At 44.0% G+C, this 18,593-nt stretch overlaps 1 protein-coding gene across 5 annotated transcripts in view; it reads right to left on the bottom strand.

Annotated features, from left to right (window-relative positions):
- The window catches only part of LOC115091197 (sodium- and chloride-dependent creatine transporter 1-like), a 54,621-nt gene extending 36,437 nt beyond the window's left edge, over positions 1–18,184 (bottom strand). For all 5 annotated transcript variants that reach the window (XM_029601236.1, XM_029601239.1, XM_029601234.1 and 2 more), the window contains exon 1: positions 17,862–18,184. Coding sequence is in view for 3 of the 5 variants with exons in the window: in XM_029601234.1 (XP_029457094.1) it covers positions 17,862–17,901 (40 nt within the window). In the remaining 2 variants the exon portion in view is untranslated. The remainder of the gene's footprint in view (positions 1–17,861) is intronic.
- Between the last annotated feature and the right edge of the window lie 409 nt (positions 18,185–18,593).

Raw genomic sequence — 18,593 nt, 5'->3', positions numbered from 1 at the left:
AGCCAGGTCTAGCTATATGGCCAGTGATTTTGTTTTTAAGAACAGCTTCTACCCTTTAGCCCAGCACCAATATCAGGCTCATCAGTCTATAATGTCCCTGATCACTCCTGGAGCCCTTTTTAAAAAATTGTCATCATATTGTCCACCTTCCAGTTTTCAGGAATCACAGCTGTTTTAAATGATAGGTTACAAATTACTAGTAATAGGTTAGTGATTTCATGTTTTAGTTCTTTTAGAACGCTGGGATGGATGCCATCTGGTCCTGGTGATTTCTTACTCTTTAGTTTATCGATCTCATCTATGATATCCTTCATTGTCACAGATAATTGTAATTGCTTAGAAGCTTCACCATTAAAGAATATTTCAGGTGTGGGTAGGTTCCCAACAACCTCCTCCATAACGACCAAGGCAAAGAATTCATTCAGTTTTTCTGCTATTTCCTTATCATCCTTGAGCACTCTTTTTTGCCCATCAGTCATCTAAGTGGCCCAACTGACTCCATCACAGGCTTTTTGCTTTGAATGTAATTGAAAAGGTTTTATTATTAATATTTGCCCCACGGGCAGCTTTTTCTCAGAGTATTTCTTGGTCTGTCTAACATCTAACTTTCCAGTGCTTATGCACTTGTCTATTTTCATCATTTGGATCTGCTTTCCATTTTTTGAATGATGTCCTTTTAGCTTAAACTGCCTCCTTTACCTCACCATTAAACCACTCTGGCAGTTGTTTGGTCTTCCTTCAACCTTTTTTAAATGCATGGGTTTCTAAAATGGTATTTTCAAACAATGTCCATGCCTCATGCAAACTTTCAACTCTTGCAACTACACCTTATAGGTTTTTTTTTCCTCATTCTGTCATAGTCTTCCTTTTCAAAGTTATATGCTACTGTAGTACTTTTATATCAAAATTGATTGCATTATTTGTTAACATTATTTTTATTGTAAACATGTCTAAATATAAACATATTTGAAAGAAGCATTGGGTCATTACAAATACAGAGTGTATAAGAGAAAAGAAAAAAAGAGAAAAAGACAAACATAGTATAACCCCATAAAAGACCTCAAATATGTAGTAGGGTGGGAGGCAGCAATAGGTCTTAGGGCAAAAACCTAATTGATCAAGCAAAAGAGCATAAAACAATCGCATCCTGAGCTTGTACTACCTTCTCATAAATGAACCAGACACACTATGGTAGTTGGGAAGAGGAAGCACATCTAGCATTGATGGAATCCTTCAACTGTATGGGGGTCAAAAAATATATATATTTTAGAGAATTCAAAACAACTATACATTTTCAAGGGTGTCTAACTATGCAGGTGGCCCCCAAAGCATTAACCTCTCCTGCGCTCTTGCGTTACCCTAGCTAAGTCTGGAAAAATCCAAATTTTTCCACCCTTAAAGGAAACCTCTCGATGAAGGAAAAAATAATCGAAGGAATTGGTTCCTGTCTTGTAAGAACACAAACGAGACCAACAGTGTGGCTCTAGAAAAGGCACGTGTCCCTGAATTTTCCAAGAAATCAGGTAAATTCAAGGCGATGTCCTGTTCACATCTATCCAGATTCTTCGTAGCAAAATGCAAATAGAAAAATTTTTGAACAGGAAGGAAAGCGGGATCATATTTGCAGGACTTCCTTCATATAGGTTTTAAATGGTATTTGAGGAAAATTTAGAACTCGCAAATTCAGATTCTTGGAAAAGTTTTTCATGCTTTCAAGCCTACGTGAGACAGATGATAGATCCATAATTTGTTTTGCTTGCAGATCTTTAATCTGAGAAACCAAAGCCTCCAAATTGGAGACAGAAGTTTCACAGAACAAAACACGTGAATCTTGATTTTGAACTTTAGATGAATATCAAGGGTAACAGCTACCAAAGAGAACACAGACTGCTCTATGATCGCCATTGCAGACTAAAGGCTCTCTAATGTCACAGACGCAGGTTTGTAGAACACAATTCTAACCTGTAGCGAGGAAATAACTTTTGAACCTCCTCCAAGCTGACACCCGTGACCTCCACTAGTGAGGGACTCTCACCCAACACTGTGACCTCTGCTGCCATTCCTCCAATCTGTCCATCCGGCCCTCAAGGATGCTGCCATTCCTCCATCGTCTCTCACTGAAATCCAGTTGCAGCTGAGAGCAAGCGGGATCCGACAGGTGTTGTGGTGGCAGCGCCGGTATTACAAACATTTCCTGGCATCTCAGACAGACATCACAGGTGGCATCAGCTGGGGGCCATGGTATCAACTGATCCTCTGGGCTGAGCGATACCTCAGCCGTCAACAGTCTGGTAGTCCCAATGACTCGACCTCCAATGTCAGCAAAGGTAGGGTGGAAGATATCTCCGGCATTGTAGTCTGCCAGGATGACCCAATGGAAAGATATCTTCGTACTGCGCTTTTCCTCTTGCCCATGGCCAACAAGGAAGATAGTTTGCAAATAAGATAAGAAAACGTTTTCAAGGGAAGTTACTGGAGCTCGAAACACCTGCTGCTGCTGCTGCTGCTGCTGCTCAGGGTGCCAAGCTGACTGCATTATGATCACCATTGCTTTGTGGCCCCACCAGAGTAATCCCTCGCACCAGGTTGTGTGTTCCACTGAGGAGTAGATATGGAATAGCTGCCCCTCTTATCAGTTCGAGTCAATTATGGCATCTGGAAACTTTACTTTTTAGCATGTTCCGATGAGACACTGACCCAGCCAATATTGGGGTGGTTGAAATCTCCTATTATAAATGGGTTGCCACTGATTATATAGACACACACACACACACACACACCGAGTCAAAGATCTTCAGTGTTCTGTGGATAATAGTGAACAGAGGGCAGGTCTAAACTAATGTTGTGCTGGCAGGTAGCTACAGATACATTTTGAATACCAGGCAAATCAATAAAAAGCCATCTTAAAAGAGTTTAGGATATTTTTAGAGCCATCACGTTGTTAGGAGGCAGGTCACCAAACTAGAGGATACAAAACAAGAGCCCCAAAACACAATGGAGTAGATTTTAAAACCCCGTCGTGAGTAAATCCTGGGGTTTACGTGCCTGGCTGGGCCTTTTGTGCGCTGGGCCAATTTTCAAATGGCCCTGGCCACGTGCCTAAACCCCGGGAGGGGGGTAAGTGCCAGGGCTTTAAAAGGGGGCAGTCCGGAGGCGGGGTGGTCCAGGGGCGGTCCAGGGCGGGGCTAGAGGCGCTCGGTACAGTGGCCATTTGCTGCTGTGACAGGGGATTGCGTGCTGGCACCCTTTGCAAGATCAAAAGGTAAAATAAAAAATATAGGGGTAGCTAGGATAGGGATAGGGGGAGGGTAGGATAGGGGAAGGGAGGTTAGGGTAGGGGGCTGGGAGGTTAGGGTAGGGGGCTGGGAGGGAACTGGGGAAGGCCCCGATGCATAGCCTCGCAATTTTGCAAAATTATAGCCCCCCGCCCCCCGCGCATGCCGACCTGGAATTTTATAACATGCGCGTGCCCGGGAAGTGTGCACACATGGACGTGCGCGTGTATTTTTTTTTTTTAAATCTACCCCAATGTGTTAGTCACATTCTTGCCAATATATAATGCTTTCCTGCTTTAAAAAAAAAAAGTGTGTATGTATATGTGTGTGTGGCATGTGCAAATAGCAGAAGGATCAGGCTCCGGGACTATAGGTTCTCCTCTTCCTTGATTACAGGGTCTGAGGAAACCCATCAGTCCTGCTGCTTCTGCGGCGGTCTTTCCCTCACTAGCTCATAACATAGTACTGACAGCATATTGACAGCTGAAAAAGACCAAATGGTTCATCCAGCCTGCCCAGCAAGTTTTTTATGGAAGTAACCACCGCTCCTTGCAGGTTACTCCCATGTTTCGCCTGCCTAACTTCTGCTACCCCTCACCTGCGATGTCAGTGCCATAGACAGAGAGATAGAGCAACCACTCTTTAAATGTTATAACACATGCTAAAAAAAATAGGCTTTATCAAAAAGAGGAGGAGTGCTCTCCAAAAGAAAAAGGAGGAAGAGAGTTAGCGGTTCCTGGGTACTGCTTGCCATGCAAACCCTGGGAATGATACTTTATGTAGGCTTAGTGAAAATGTTATTTATAGAACAGCCACTTTGACCTTACAGATGCTCTTGCAAGGCTCAGAGGAGACAGCGTTAGAATGCTTAACAAAATATAGAACAGTAGTAATGGATGAGAGATCCATGTGCAGGATGTCCTGCAGTGTACAATTTTACTAGTTTAAAATAGAACGTGGAAAGGCTGGTTTTGCAAGGTGGAAAGGGGCGGCAAGATGGATGAAACTGGAAGGTGAGGCCATCTCAAGCCATCTCAAGCCATCTCAAGCAGCATGACAAATGCGCCATCTAATTAATCAGACATGCTGACTTCATTTATAGCCATGAAAAAAATCTTCTGCCTGGATTCTCAGGCTTCCCTGGAGAAGAATTAAATCATGTTCACTGGGAATCAAAAGTAGATATGAAAAAGTCAGTAAACTGTGTTATAAAGCACAGGACGAAGATTTTATTAGAAGGACAAACACACAAGACAAAGTGTAGTCACTTTTTCATGTGGCTCTGAAGTTTACAGGATGTTACGACAAAAGCGATGTTTTACTTGTGACTCTTTGTAACAAAAAAAAATACAAAGAGAAGGAATATAAAAGAATACACACACACACACACAAATATACAACATATATATATATATATATATATATCTATATATATATATATATATATATATATATATATACACACATACATACACGGCCACCTTAAACTGAAAATGTTTGGGGGCTAGACAGTTCTCTTTTTTTACCTTGCAATCCACTTTGATCTTGCATTTTTGGAAAGTGCTATAGAAAAAAGGAGAAATAAGCAGGAGGACCAAGGAATGATTAAAGACAATTCTTGTTGAGATTTTGGGAGTCATTTCCTCATCATGTTATAAATGCTTCGAGTCATACTTATTGTCTCTGAAAGCAAGGTAATGGAGTAATGAATAGCACAGATTTGGGAGGAATAAAAGGATTTATTTTTTCATAATTGATTTCTATGGGTTTTTTTCCCCTTAGACTCCTGTGTAATAGCGAAGTACGTGAATGATCAGGAGATGAAAGGAAGCCAATATCCAGAGTTTTAGAACCAGGAGTAGCCTGATTCACTAAGCTTCCCTACCCCCCCCCCCCCCCCCCCCAGTAGATACAGAATGGGAAAAAAGCCTTAGTAAATTGGGCTCAGAGTTTGCACAATCTGATGCAGAAGGAACTCAGGGGGAAATTTTGAATAGCCCACCTTGTTTGCAGGGTATAGGGGCACTATTAGCCTATTCTGCTGCCAGTTTTCAAAAGGCTATGTATACTGTGCCCTTTGACAATGAGAAACCACCAAGCGCACAGTGCCCATATTTGCTGCACCTGCTTTTTGGGGGAGCAGTGATAAAATAGCATGCATACGTTTCAGAATCCCATGCATGCTCACTGTTTTCCTCCCCCCCAACAGGAATCACTCTCTTTATCCCAGCTAGAAGTTGTGTGTGCTGTGAAAGCCTAAGCATTCGTTCTAGACAGGCAGAGGAAAGTGACTTTCAGCCAAGCCATTTTACCCAGGTAAATGGATTTGAAAACCATCCTCCCTCCAATCTGCCACCTCTGCTGGTAAATAATAAGCAAAGCACAAGGCATCAAGTTGACTTTCTACTCCACTGGGGCTTCATCCACCAGCAAGAGAAATGAGATGCTGTGGACAGCAGTGTCGAGAGAAGACTGGGAAGCACATTGCATCCAATGCATCCAGTATCCAGTTATCTGGCTAACAAATAGGAGACCAATGAACAAAACAAGAAACTTGGGAGTGGGTGCCAAGGTGGTAGCATGGATTGCAAACTGGTTGACTGACAGGAGACAGCATGTAATGGTAAATGGAACCTACTCTGAAGAAAGAATGCTGTTAAGTGGAGTGCCACAGGGATCAGTTTTGGGACCGATTCTGTTCAATATCTTTGTGAGCGACCTGATGGAAGGGATTTGTCTATTTGCCGATGATACTATGATCTGCAACAGAGTGGCCACATCTGAAGGAGTAGAGAGAATGAGAAGTGATTTTAAGAAAGCTTGAAGAGTGGTCAAAGATTTGGCAGCTGGGATTCAATACCAAGAAGTGCAGAGTCATGCATCTGGGGTACAGCAATCCAAAAGAGCTTTATGTGATGGGCTGTGAAAGACTAATGCACACGGACTGGGAGAGTGACCTTGGTGTGACAGTGTCTGATGATCTGAAGGTGACGAAGCAATGTGGCAAGGTGATAGCTAAAGCCAGAAGAATGCTGGGCTGCATAGAGAGAGGAATAACCAGCAAGAAAAAAAGAGGCGATAATGCCCTTGTACAGGTCCTTGGTGAGGCATCACCAGGAGTACTGCGTTCAGTACTGGTGCCCATATCTCAAAAAGGATAAAGACAAGACAGAGGTGGTCCAAAGAAGAGCAATCAAATTGGTGAGGGGCCAGCACTGGAAGACCTATGAGGAGAGGCTGAAGGATCTGAATATGTATATCCTGGAAGAAAGTAAGTGCAGGGGAGATATGATACAGACCTTCAGATATCTGAAAGGTTGTAATGATGCACAATAGTCAAACCTTTTCCATTGGAAAGAAATCAATAGAAATGAAACTCCAGGGAGGATGACTCTGAACCAATGCCAGAAATATTTCTTCCCAGAGAGGGTGGTGAATGCCTGGAATGCCCTTCTGGAAGAAGTGGTGAAGATGAAAACTGTCAAGGAATTCAAAGGGGCATGGGATAAACACTGTGGATCCCTAAAGGCTAGAGGATGGAAATAAAAAAAAGAATGCATGGCGGTAACTGGAAGTATCTTGCTGGTGTGGCAGTTGCTACCCTTAACAAGTAAACCTTGATACTGTTAATGCAACTCTATCATTGCTCTCTGGTTCAATGGCAGTGAGAAAAGGGGAATTGAATTCAGACAGCATCCAATGAGGGCCCTGACTTATGGTTTAGAGAACAAATAAACATGGGGGTAACTTGCTGATGCAGCGCTTACTAATCTTAATCACTATGCCTGATACTTTTGATGCAACTCCAGCATTGCTCTCTGCTTTCACAGCAATGGTTAATTGGATTCAAACAGCATCTGAGGGCCCTGACTTTTACAGTCTGGGAAACTGATAAGCATGGGGGAAACCTGCAGCAGATATTGGCATAAGCTTGCTGGGCAGACTGGGTGGATCATTTGGTCCTTTTCTGCCATCATTTCTATGTTATTAATGTAAAATTTTAATCTTGATGTTTAAAATTCTGAATGATTTGGCTTTGTCCTATTTTACGTCTTGTACACAGAGTTATGAATCAGCTCAAAGACTTTGATCAGCCAATGAAATTCCACTTGTTTGCCCTGTTCACAAAGCAATAAAATTGGTAGAGACTAGAATTAAGCTTTTTCTGGGATTGCTTCCATATAATGGCATGCTCTACCAAGGGAGATTTGTGAAGAACAAATATTTTTCTCTTTTAGAAAGGCTGGAAAGTGTTGGTTCTTTAAGCAGACCTTCCCTCAGATTTAATAGTTTTTGGGCCTGTGGTTCCTGTCATTTTATGTTGCTAACCAGATAAATGATATGACTTTGGGCCAAAGTTGCATTTTGCTTAGATTATTTTTTTAAACTTAATTTTATATTGATCTTATTTCAATGTAGTTATATTTCTCTCACCTATGCAAACTAACCCACAAGGCGAGTTAAAGTATTTTGCAATATTTCTTGTGTTATTTTGTTTTAACTTAAAGAGTCTATTGCATTGGTTTGTACTATATTGAGAACTCTATTGTTGTAATCCGTTTTGGTCTATTGTGGGAAGAGCGGCATATAGAAACTGTTAAATAAATACGTCAGACCTTCTCTCTGAAGCAGATTCAGTTATTAGGTAAAGGTTGTGGCATCCAACAGTTCTAATAAAGAAAATTTGAACTTTAGGAGGGTAGATTACCGGTGTCTATAGGAGGAGATGAGATGCTATGAAAAGGGACAACCTTTTTAACAAGATTGTCATCCCAAATATAAGGGTTGGTTGAAAGCTATGCTAGGCTGAATCGGTTCAATTGATTTTTGTAATCCCACTATGTGCAGAGACTGCTAGTCCTACTTTTATGTACAAAACCAATCTTTAAGGAAACCCATCATCTTCAGGACCAATACAAATATTAGAACTCTGCAGTAAATGATTTCTGTTCAGAGTATTTATGATGCTTTGCTGTAATGGCCTTGTTCGGTAAATGCTTATCTCTAATTCTGTGGCCAGCTGACCATGACACAATCCCTTCAGAGCTGGGCTGTATGCCGGCAGCTTATTTCTTCTTACTGCAGAAGAACTGACACACAGTGTCACAACCAAAAAACACTTGGGTCTTTCAATTCCCGGTTTTCCAGCTGCTGTTGTAATGCTTTCTGGGATTTATAGTAATATTATGTTGTTCCAGTGGGATGTATTCTAAATAAGATGTACGTGAGTTTTCAAAAGAATAGAGGTCCCTTAAATCAAATATTCTGAGCAAACGGTATCTCATATACTCAGGGCATTGCTAGGCACTGGCTCATGAAGCATGTGCCATGATTCTACTGGCCAGTGCCCTGAATGCCGCTCTGTTTTTGTGCTGAACCTCAAGGCCCCGCACCTTTAAGAGGGGAGTGGGTTTGAATGGAATGCTGCTGTCTGACCCACCCTTTAAAAAGGTACAGGGGCTCAAGGACCTGCTCCAAGCGTTGTGAGATACATCGGAGAAAGTCTGCACCACTCCCAAAGCTCTCAATCCAACAGGCCGATGCAAATACCCTGTGCTCATGCTAGCACACAGGTTAACCCGTGGTTGTACGCACATTCATAACCCCTGATGCAATAAGGGGATCAGAGCGTCCAAAACGCACGTCCAAGCCAGGACATAGCTAATGCCATGTTGATGAAGCTATTAGCTATTACCCCCTCCCCCCCCCCATGTAAAAATAACCATGCACCCGATGCGGACATTTAACCCTCAAAATTTAACACCAGCCCCAGAGCTGGCGTTAAGTTTTGAGGAGGCCCAAGCAGAAAATACTGGTTTTCTGTGGTTCTTCCGACTTAATATCATGGCGATATTAAGTCGGAGGAACCACAGAAAGCAGTAACGTGAAAAAAAATGTCTTGAGGGTGGATGCTCAATTTATGAGTGTCCATTTTCCTAACCCGTGCACAGCCACTTCTCCTGGGCGCCCCATGCCGAGGAGGCGCCAGGGACGCACAGTTTCCCCTAACGCCTCCTTTTTAACGCAGCGGCTCATTTGCCTACTGCATCGTGCGCCCGGGAGAGGTGGATGGGAGTGCGTTAGGAAAGCGGGCGCTCAATCATGAGCACCCGAAATTCCCGCACAGATATTGCATCGGCTTGTAAGTGTCCGGTGGCACTTCTGCATAAACTACTTTCCTTCTACCCGCACAAGAATTACCTCCTCTTACCCCCCCTTTCCCCTATTACCTTTTCCCCTCTACTCTCCTTAAGAGTTTATCAAGTAATCACCTGATAAACCACCTATCCCAAGTTGAACAGCTGTCATATTGTTTATCTATTCTAATTTATAGTAAAGCTAAATACTGTTTATCTATGCTTATCTACTCTAAATTATTGTAAAGCCTGTTGCTACGTTACGTTACATTGTGAACCGGGGTGATGTTTTTAACGTGCCCCGGTATATAAAAAACTCTTAAATAAATAAAATAAATAAATAAACTATTCTTCCTATCCTTCCACCAACTACAATTTATTTAAATAAAATTGGAGAAAGACATGCAAGATCCCTTTGCCTTAATTAAACTGGATTGCCCTAACCCAGGGAAACGGTATAATCCTTTCTACCCCTACTGAAAGACTGTATTTCAGTTCAGCAGGTGGTGCACGAGGATCCCCTAGAGTTGCCAAAGACCTCCCAGAGGGCTGAGAAAGCCAGTTGGTACAAGGATGGATGAGGAATCAGAAGGGTGTTCAGACAGCATGAAACCTCCCCCCCCCCCCCCCCCAAAAAAAAACAAAAAAAAAACAAAAACCCTGAATTTTCCAGCAGGACCCTTGAATGGGAACTGAAGGAAGCATCTGAACATTGGCATTCCTGAGGTGCCAGGATACACCTGGGAAGCAGCCGCAGAGTTCTGACATCGTAACCAGATAGCAGCATTCCTCTGTGGTGTCTGGGCACAGATGGTGTCTTTTCAGCACCTAAACAAAAAGTATTTCCCCTGTTGCCTTGAAGGTTCAATATTTAGATCTGTCGGCAAAAGGCCAGCATCTTAGTCCTGAGAAGCTGGGAGCCTATTCAGCAAGGGCAGAAACAGCCAATGCACAGCAACTATTTTTCTTGCTGTTGTAAAGACCTGCAGCTTTCCTACATCAACAGTAAAATGCATAACCAGTGACCACTGGACTTTGTGCAGTAACTCTGAGTCCCCTGCTGTCGGGGGCCCATTTCAACATCTGCAAGACCCTTAAAATAGGGCTCACAATCCTCGGCTGCTGGAACAAGGAATCGCTACACACAGATTTCTTTTTATTTAGCATTTTGATCTTGCTTCCCTTTACATACATAGCAAAAATGTGCAGTATACTGTGGACAGTGCCATACATTCACCCACAGTACAATAACCTATGAAAAAAAAGAAAGCCAGGGTGAAAACTTTGTGAATGGGTTGTTGAACTATGTACCAAGTTGTCTCCTGCTAACCTCTCAACCTTTCCGTGTTTATTCTTGAATTGCATCTTTCATTCTCTAAACCCCGCAGCAGACCCTATTAGATTTATTAGCATCTTGCAAAATATAAAAATAGACTAATGCAATTAAAAAAAACATCCCCTTCGCCTCTCCTGGGGCGGCAGCCAGATTTCCAAAGGTCAGCGGATAAATAGCTATGATGGACCTGTACTTCCCTGGCGCTCTAAAGCTTTCTCTGCCTGCATAGTTTCCCTGCCTGCCACTCAGGATAAAGCTCCAGTCAGGACTCTAAGCCACCATCGGTAGCTCCCTTCTCTGCACGTTTTCTTTTTTTTTTCTTTACACTGGCAACTTCCATTTATAGGAAAGCGGCTGCTGCTTTAAACAAACAGAGGTCTACAAAGGATCCCCTACACAGCGTGACCTCCACCGAGTTTACCATGATTTCCTCTAATTGCTGCAAGGGGAGGTGGAGACCATATTTTCCCCTCCCCCCAATATCCTGCATCACAGGGACGCTTAGAGTGAAGCTTCCTATAACGGGCTCGCACAGGAACTCCCCTGTAAGGAAGAGGCGAGATGGAGGAGCTGGCAGCGCTTTCCGCGGCCCATGGATTGGCTCTCTGGCAGTCATTGATGCGCCTACAGTGTTACCTATAGTTACCCTTCCTCGGACTGTGTCTTCTGACGAAAGGGGCACAACTGAGGGAAATGGAAGGGGGTAAAAAAAAATAAAAAATCAAACCCTTTCCATGGCCAAGCATGGGTGGGTAAGCAGCGACATGCGATCGGGGCCTTCTCCTGAATCCCCAAGAGAACACGTCCGACAATGTCCTGACTTTACCCTTCCAGCTGCAAGTGATCAAGGTCACAAAGGATTCCTTCCCCCTCCCCCCACCCCGAGCGAATCCGCCCCAGCACACGTAGATCGGACACCTCACGGAAAGCCCAGGGAGGTGGCAGGAACAGAGAGCGCGGGGCTGCCGACTGCCAGAGGCAGACAGAGCGGTTTTTCCAGTCCGTGTCACCCTCCCAGCCACTCTCATCTCGGACTTTGACCGATCCCCTCTTTGTTCTCCTCCCTTTCTGAGCTTGCTGCCCAAAGGCGCGCGATCATGGTGCCGACGCTGCCCGGCTCCAGCGAGCGTCACTGCGGCTTGTAAACTGCAGGGATCCGGAGCCCAGCGCAGCTCGGCGCCGGCTACCGGTGCGTGCTGAGCACCACCAACTGACTTCAGTCGCGTTGCTGCAACGCTCCTCTTCCCCCTGGAAAGTGCTGGCCTGGAACCCAAATTCTCGCTCGCAGTTCCCCTGCCCTGCCTGCTGAATGCTGCTCTGGCCTATCTGCCTCTGTGGCAGGGGGGATTGGAGCTCGGAAGCAGGAGGTAGTGACTGGCGTGTCTTTAGGGGAGCGAGATGGTAGCATCTTCGGCTTGTCCGGCCTAGGACGGGCGGCGAGGGAGAAGACTGAGCGGACATATGGGTGGGGGGAGAAGCAGAAGAATGAGAAAAGGCTGAAGGGGAGGGCAAAAAGAGGAGGAGAAAAGGGGAGGAGAAGAGAGAGGACAAAGAGGGATGGGGAGGGGTGGGAGAAGGCAGATCGAGGCCGGTTTTGCCTCCGCAAAAGAAAATGAGCTGGTGGGTGGAGGGAGGGAGGAAGTGGTGAGTGTATTGCTTCCCTGTAAGTTCTGGTGGAATTGTACTGTGTGGGGCTCGGCGGAGAGGGGTTATGATGCCAGAGACAGCATTGTGGAGGCAGAAGACAGGAGAGGAAGGTTCAGTGCGGTGGGAGGATGCAGTAGTGGTGTAGGAGGCTATGATGGCAGCAGCATCCAGAGGGATACAGGAGGGGGTTAGCAGCAGTGATGGAAGCATATAATTCTTCAGAAGGGGGCAGGGAAGGGAATGGCAGAGAGGTAGGTGAGTGTAATGTCAGTAAAGTGGTGGTGCCAGGAGCTGCAACATCAGGTGGGCAGGAGAGGGAGAATGTGGAAGGGAGGAGAGGTGAAATGGTGGGACAGTGAGACATTAAGGGGATGATGGAACGGCGAGGGGAGAAGAGAATGGTGAGAGAATGGAAACTGGATGGAATAATGGAGTAAATGAAAAGCACGGGGTGAAAGATTTGAGGAGAAAAAAAAGGAGAGTGTAGAAGCAGTTGAGGGAAAAATCCCCCTTGATAGAGGGAAAATGGACTGTAAGCTGCTGTAATGAGAGAGTGAAAGAAGAGAGAGGAAAGAATATGGTTTGACAAAATAAATAAATAAATGAAATAAAAAGTCTATAAAAATAAAAAAAAAAATCCAGGAAACTACCATCATTTCGGCCCAAAACAGTAAATACATCAACTTAGGTTAAGATGCGACATTGCACTAACATTTGGACATTTATTGAATCCCCTACTGCAAATGTTATCGCACGCCACTGGTGGGAGGGGGGAGTGGGGGGCTGGGAGTCCTCTCTCAGGCAGGGCCAGGTCAAGATTAGTGATAAGCCTCTTCGAAACTAGGACTCTCCGCTCTCCTCCCCAGATCCCTGCTGGGAAACCCAAAAGTTGGCTATGAAGCAGTGTACCATCTTTCCTGCAAGAAGATGGGCACTAGAATAGAGTTGGTTACACGACCTTTAAGCATACCAACAAGCCAGCATTAATCTTTTTGAAAGTCACACAATCAGTTACAGCCTGTTAACCAAACTTTTTTCAAGAGTGTGTAGCTATGGAAACACCCTTCTGTGTATTCTTTAGCCCTGCACAGTAAGAATTTTATGCACCATTGCTGCCCATCAGCTTTTGAAGGAATTTATTGATATTTCTGTTGGACTGTAACACTCAGCCCCCTCTGACATTCCCGGCGCAACAGCCAACACGGGTCCTAGCTACCGATCTCATTTTCTTTCCTTGTCCCCAGGTGCATCCCACTCAGAAAGACTTTGGGATGCACCTCGAATATGTTTAAGCACTCTGTCGATTTTGAGAAAGTCTGCCGGCTAAGTGTGATGAATTTTTAGTTTGAGAAATGATGCATTCAAGAGAAAATAAATTAGCTTATTTATTTAAGTACTGGAATCAATAAAGAATGCTGTGTAATCCTGAAAAAAAAATGGAACCGCTATTTGGCCGACAAAAAAAATATAAAGCAACATATTTTTAGTGGACTAACAATAAATTTCAGGAACTGACACTCCTTTCCTTGGGTCTGAACAGAATGTGAAAAAGATCTACATATTCGCCTAACAAACTATTGTTCTGCAGAAGCTTGAGGGACCTTCAAAGCCTCCACGTCCTTCACGCAGGTTAGGTTCTGCTACGAGAATCTGATTGACGTCACAATGCAGAGCGACGAGTCACTGCCGTAGACTGCACACGCAGACCTACTCACGCGCTCTCCAAGGCCTTGCAGAACGGAGGCGTCCTGCAGCAGCGCACAAGTCTGCCTTAGGAGATGACTGTGGGCGTTAGCAGGTGTGTGCGTGTGTGTTTCAGAGCAGCATGGCATCTCTCTGCTAGTGAATGTGATCAGTAGTTATTAGCTCAACCACGATACACGAGGCAGATTCCTTATTAGCCAGATCCCGGTTGGCAGTAATGGACCCCCTTCCTCTTCTCCCTTCTGCGCTGGAGTGCGAGGGGAGGGAGAACAGTGCAACAAAATATTGCAAAACAATGGCAGATTTGTGCTTTATATATTATGTGATGCTGTTGAGTAGCTTTAAGAGAATTAAAAGGATTTGAATTTATTTTTATGCGATTCAGTCTTCCTACTTTGGCAATGGTTGTTACATCCTTCTGTCCCCCAATGGGGGACAGATGGGAGGATGTTAATTGCCCCATCCCAATATTTATAGGTTCTCTACCTCAGCCAAAAAGCCAAGAAGGGAGCATCTCAGCTCATAGCTCAGAGTCTGTATGTCTGTCTTAGCCTAAAAGGAGGTTAAGAGTGATATTCCAGTTTATTCCATTTGAAGAGAAGCCGTGAGAGGATGATTCAGAAGGGTTCAGCCTGCACCATGCAGCCTTTCAGCTTCTCATGTATCCCTGTATCAGTGTTTCCCAACCAGTGTGCCTTCAGAGCTGATCAGGTGTGCCACAGAAAAGGCACCAATGCCCGATGCTCAGATCCAGGCCAGTCCTTGGGCTCTGCTCACAGCAACAAGAGTCACCAGTAGTGGCTTTTAAATGTGTAGGAACACGTTTCTGAGAACATTGGATTATGAATGCCTCTTCTTCCTAGCTACAGCTTGAGCCCCAGAGTGTGGTAATTAATGGGCACTATGCAGGGCATGGATAGCCCATGCAGCACACACAATGCATACAGCACATCCTCATCTTCCCCCCTTCGGAGCCTCTTTCTTTGAGACCTTTCATCCTCTGTCTGATGGGCTGATGCAATAAGACGCGCATTAAAACGGGCACTCATATTGAGCACCTGTTTTCTGAACGTGCACACAGCCACAACCCCTGGATGCCCATCGCAATATTAAAATGAAGCGCTGCATTAAAAAGCACAAGTTAGGGAAAACAATTGTGTCCCTTGTGCTTAAATGCATTGGGCACACGTCCATTTTATCCCACTTCAGGCCGATTTCACCCCTTGCTATTGTGAGTGTAAAGTGGGTGTCCAGAATTTTACATCAAGCCATTGTATTATACCTTTATTTTTATTCACGCACAATAGCAAGGGGCAAAATCAGCCTGAAGTGGGATAAAACGGATGCGCGCCTGATGTATTCTTTAATTTCTCATGACTTTATGCCACCTCCGAGGCTGGAGTTAAATTTGCCATATTAAAAAGTGTGTGTTGGGCACCCAGCGATTTTCTGCATCGGTGGTGGTGGTGGTAATAGCTAATAGCCTCATCTACATGGAATTAACATGTGATGAGTGCTATTGGCTACGCATTTGTTTGGGCTTGCGTTTTGGACATCCTAATCTCATTATCGCATCGGGTGCTAGTCTAGTGCATCCAAAACGTGCATCCAACTGCGTATAAACCTGTGCACTAGGCTGGGCATGCTTTATTGCATTGGCCCCTGAGTGAGATTGGGGAGTGTGCACTGACCCACTGGATGTAACTGACTGAGTGTTGAGCAGCAATAGATGAGATCTGGCAGCCACACACAGCAGCCAAGGTAATTAACTGAACCAGCGGTCCTCACCACACCAATTTCTCTCTTCTTCTGCACTTACAGATAAAGGGTGCTGGTCCATTGTGATGAATTAGTGACTCCCTGCCTCTCACCCTTTGTTTTAAAATTCGGAAGAGAGTGGCCCAGCCTGCTCTGTGGAGGTTGGTGTGCCACACAACATTTTTGTTAATGCATGAAAAAATTGAGAAACACTGCCTTAGATCATTTCACCTGCTGATTTACATTTTCAAGCTGTGGGACTCTTCTAGCTTTCAGTCCTTTAGGGAGTGACTAAAAAGATGGCAAGATTTGTTCTGCTAATCTTCATTATCCAAGCTCAGGACTTACTGTTACTGAATGAATTGCTGTGGTGTGCAGTGGGCTCTGCCTCAGAGTGATCTAGAAAAGGAGCAGGACATGCAGCTGTTTGTGGTACAGGTGTTAGTAAGAGACAAACAGAAGGGAATGGGATTCTGTGGACTACACATCACATCCCCAACGCCTCATCTCTGGTATACCAATTAAAAAAATGAGGCTTTAGCTAGGTAGGTGTCCAGGATTAAGAGGTAAACTAAATTAAAATGTGAATAGGTCCATCCAGGGAAGGATTTAAGATGATGATACCCATAAACATGGGATTCCTTCCTTCCCCTCTCCTTGAAAAACAGCAGCAAAAAAGTCCAGTTTTGTGAGCACTTTCAGAGTTTGGCACCCAAGGCAGTTGCCTATGTCTAAATCTGGCCCTGGGTCCATCACAATTGTTCTTACCTTGTCTTAATGGAGACTTGCTGGTAAAATAGATTTGGCTTATACTGGTTTAGAATTTTTTTTTTTTTTCCAAAGCTCTCCAATATCACCTTATTATTATTATTATTATTATTATTAATTATTGTCTTTATTCCAGGGATCATACAAGGATTTAAAAGTACACCCTGAGCATACATCTCATATTTTATGAGTACCCATATTTTTAAGTACCCATATTTTATGAGTACCCATGTGCACCTCAACTGCAGCTAGGGGACTGACCATTCATCTGCAACACAGGATCAATTAAGGTCCTGGTCTAGGAGCTGGGATAGGTTTGTGTTTTAATAGTGTTGTATCCTAATGATAAATATTGACTGGCCTGGGATCCAGTACCAGCACAAATGTCGAGGGCCCTGCTTAATCTGCACCTTGTACGGGCTTTATTTACATCTTAGGCCTTTTCATCAAAGCTCTTTGTGTTTCTTGAAAGAAACAATTCAAGAGTGAAAATACTGCATTTGGGAGAGAGAATTTGCAAAGGAGAAGGGAGAAAAATGAAGCAGGATTCTTGAATATATATCTACAGAAAAGGCAGCTACAGAACAAGGGAAAGGTCTTTGTATCAAAACACAGCATCTTCTCTGTCCAACTGAGAGCTGCCAGAACCGATCAAAGCAGCTGCCCAGTTCCATCAGACTGTGCACAGACCCAGCCTGTGCTTTGCAGAAAAAGCACAGAGCAGCCCCGCTCAGCTCTTAGTCTGCATACATCACACAGCAGAAGACAAGAAGTTCAATCTGCATGCTCTAACATATCTGTACTGGTACATTTTACATGCATATATCTCCATGTATACAACTGTTAATTTGTTTTGCAGAACAGCGTAAGCAGCATCTCTCTCTATGGATATACTTGCCAACAGCCTAGCATTTGATGAACAAATACTTCTCACCCACCAGAACAGGAGATCTCGAGTACCTGTATTGGTCTTCATATTTATAAATTGCCCTGACACACTGATGATTTCCTAGTTCATTAAGGGATATATCACTGGGTATCTGTCTATATCCCCCAAAATCCAAGGAATGAGATGGGATTCAAAGTCACAGGCAGAAATATTGGCCACTAAAATGGTTTTATGACACAGCAGCGGAGAATGTGTCCCCTGCTGTACACTCATACACAATCCATCAGCTATTTCCTACCCCAGATAAGACCCTGATAATAAACAGAAACAGTATCAGCACTGCTTACCTGAGCCGTTTTCTTTGGGTGCAGGGGACATGGTTCTCATGTTTAGGTTTTTATTTCTTGCAGTAAATAAAAATGTTTTTTGTTTTCAAATTCAGTTTTTTTTAAAAAGGGGGGGCTCCACGGCAAGCTGAGGAGGGGATTCAGAAACAATCCACAAAGCACTTGAAGGTGAGTCTGAAGTACCTCATTGATGAGGTTTCAAAATGTGGAAAAAAGTGTCAATGAGTAGAAGGCTGAAGAGAAGCACTGGCTCTGGGCTAGACGAGGATGCTGAGAGTGGCTCTGTCCTCCATCACACTTCAGCTCTCACGAGCTCTGAGTCCTCCGTCTCCAAATAAAGAATGGAAAACAAGAAAAAAAATCTCGGCTTTCTCCCTCCCTCCCTCCTTCCCAGCCTCTTCTGATTGGTCACAGCTCCTCCTGGCAGAGCACTTTGCTTTTGGAGCTGTGATCAGCTGCACCTGCTTCATGGGCACTCAGAGAATCCTGGGAAATGTAGTCTTTACATTTTTTTCAGTTCTGTGTGTACAGCTCTGGCTGCATTCGTCTATTGTGAATGTCTCATTAATACCAAAAAATATGTCAGTGGCTTATTTTTTGAGGCATGTTTGGTTAGAAGAATTTTTAATCAAGCATTTTTTCTCTTTTCTCATTTCTCTCTTTTGTACAGTCTTTTTGAGCTATTTGTTACAAGCACTGTGGACATATATTATTAATCCACACAGCTCTGCT

Source organism: Rhinatrema bivittatum, chromosome 4 (genome assembly GCF_901001135.1).
Source record: "Rhinatrema bivittatum chromosome 4, aRhiBiv1.1, whole genome shotgun sequence".
NCBI classification, from domain to species: domain Eukaryota; kingdom Metazoa; phylum Chordata; class Amphibia; order Gymnophiona; family Rhinatrematidae; genus Rhinatrema; species Rhinatrema bivittatum.
The sequence above is the reverse complement of the archived record's forward strand: the minus strand, read 5'-3'. Positions and strand labels throughout refer to the sequence as shown.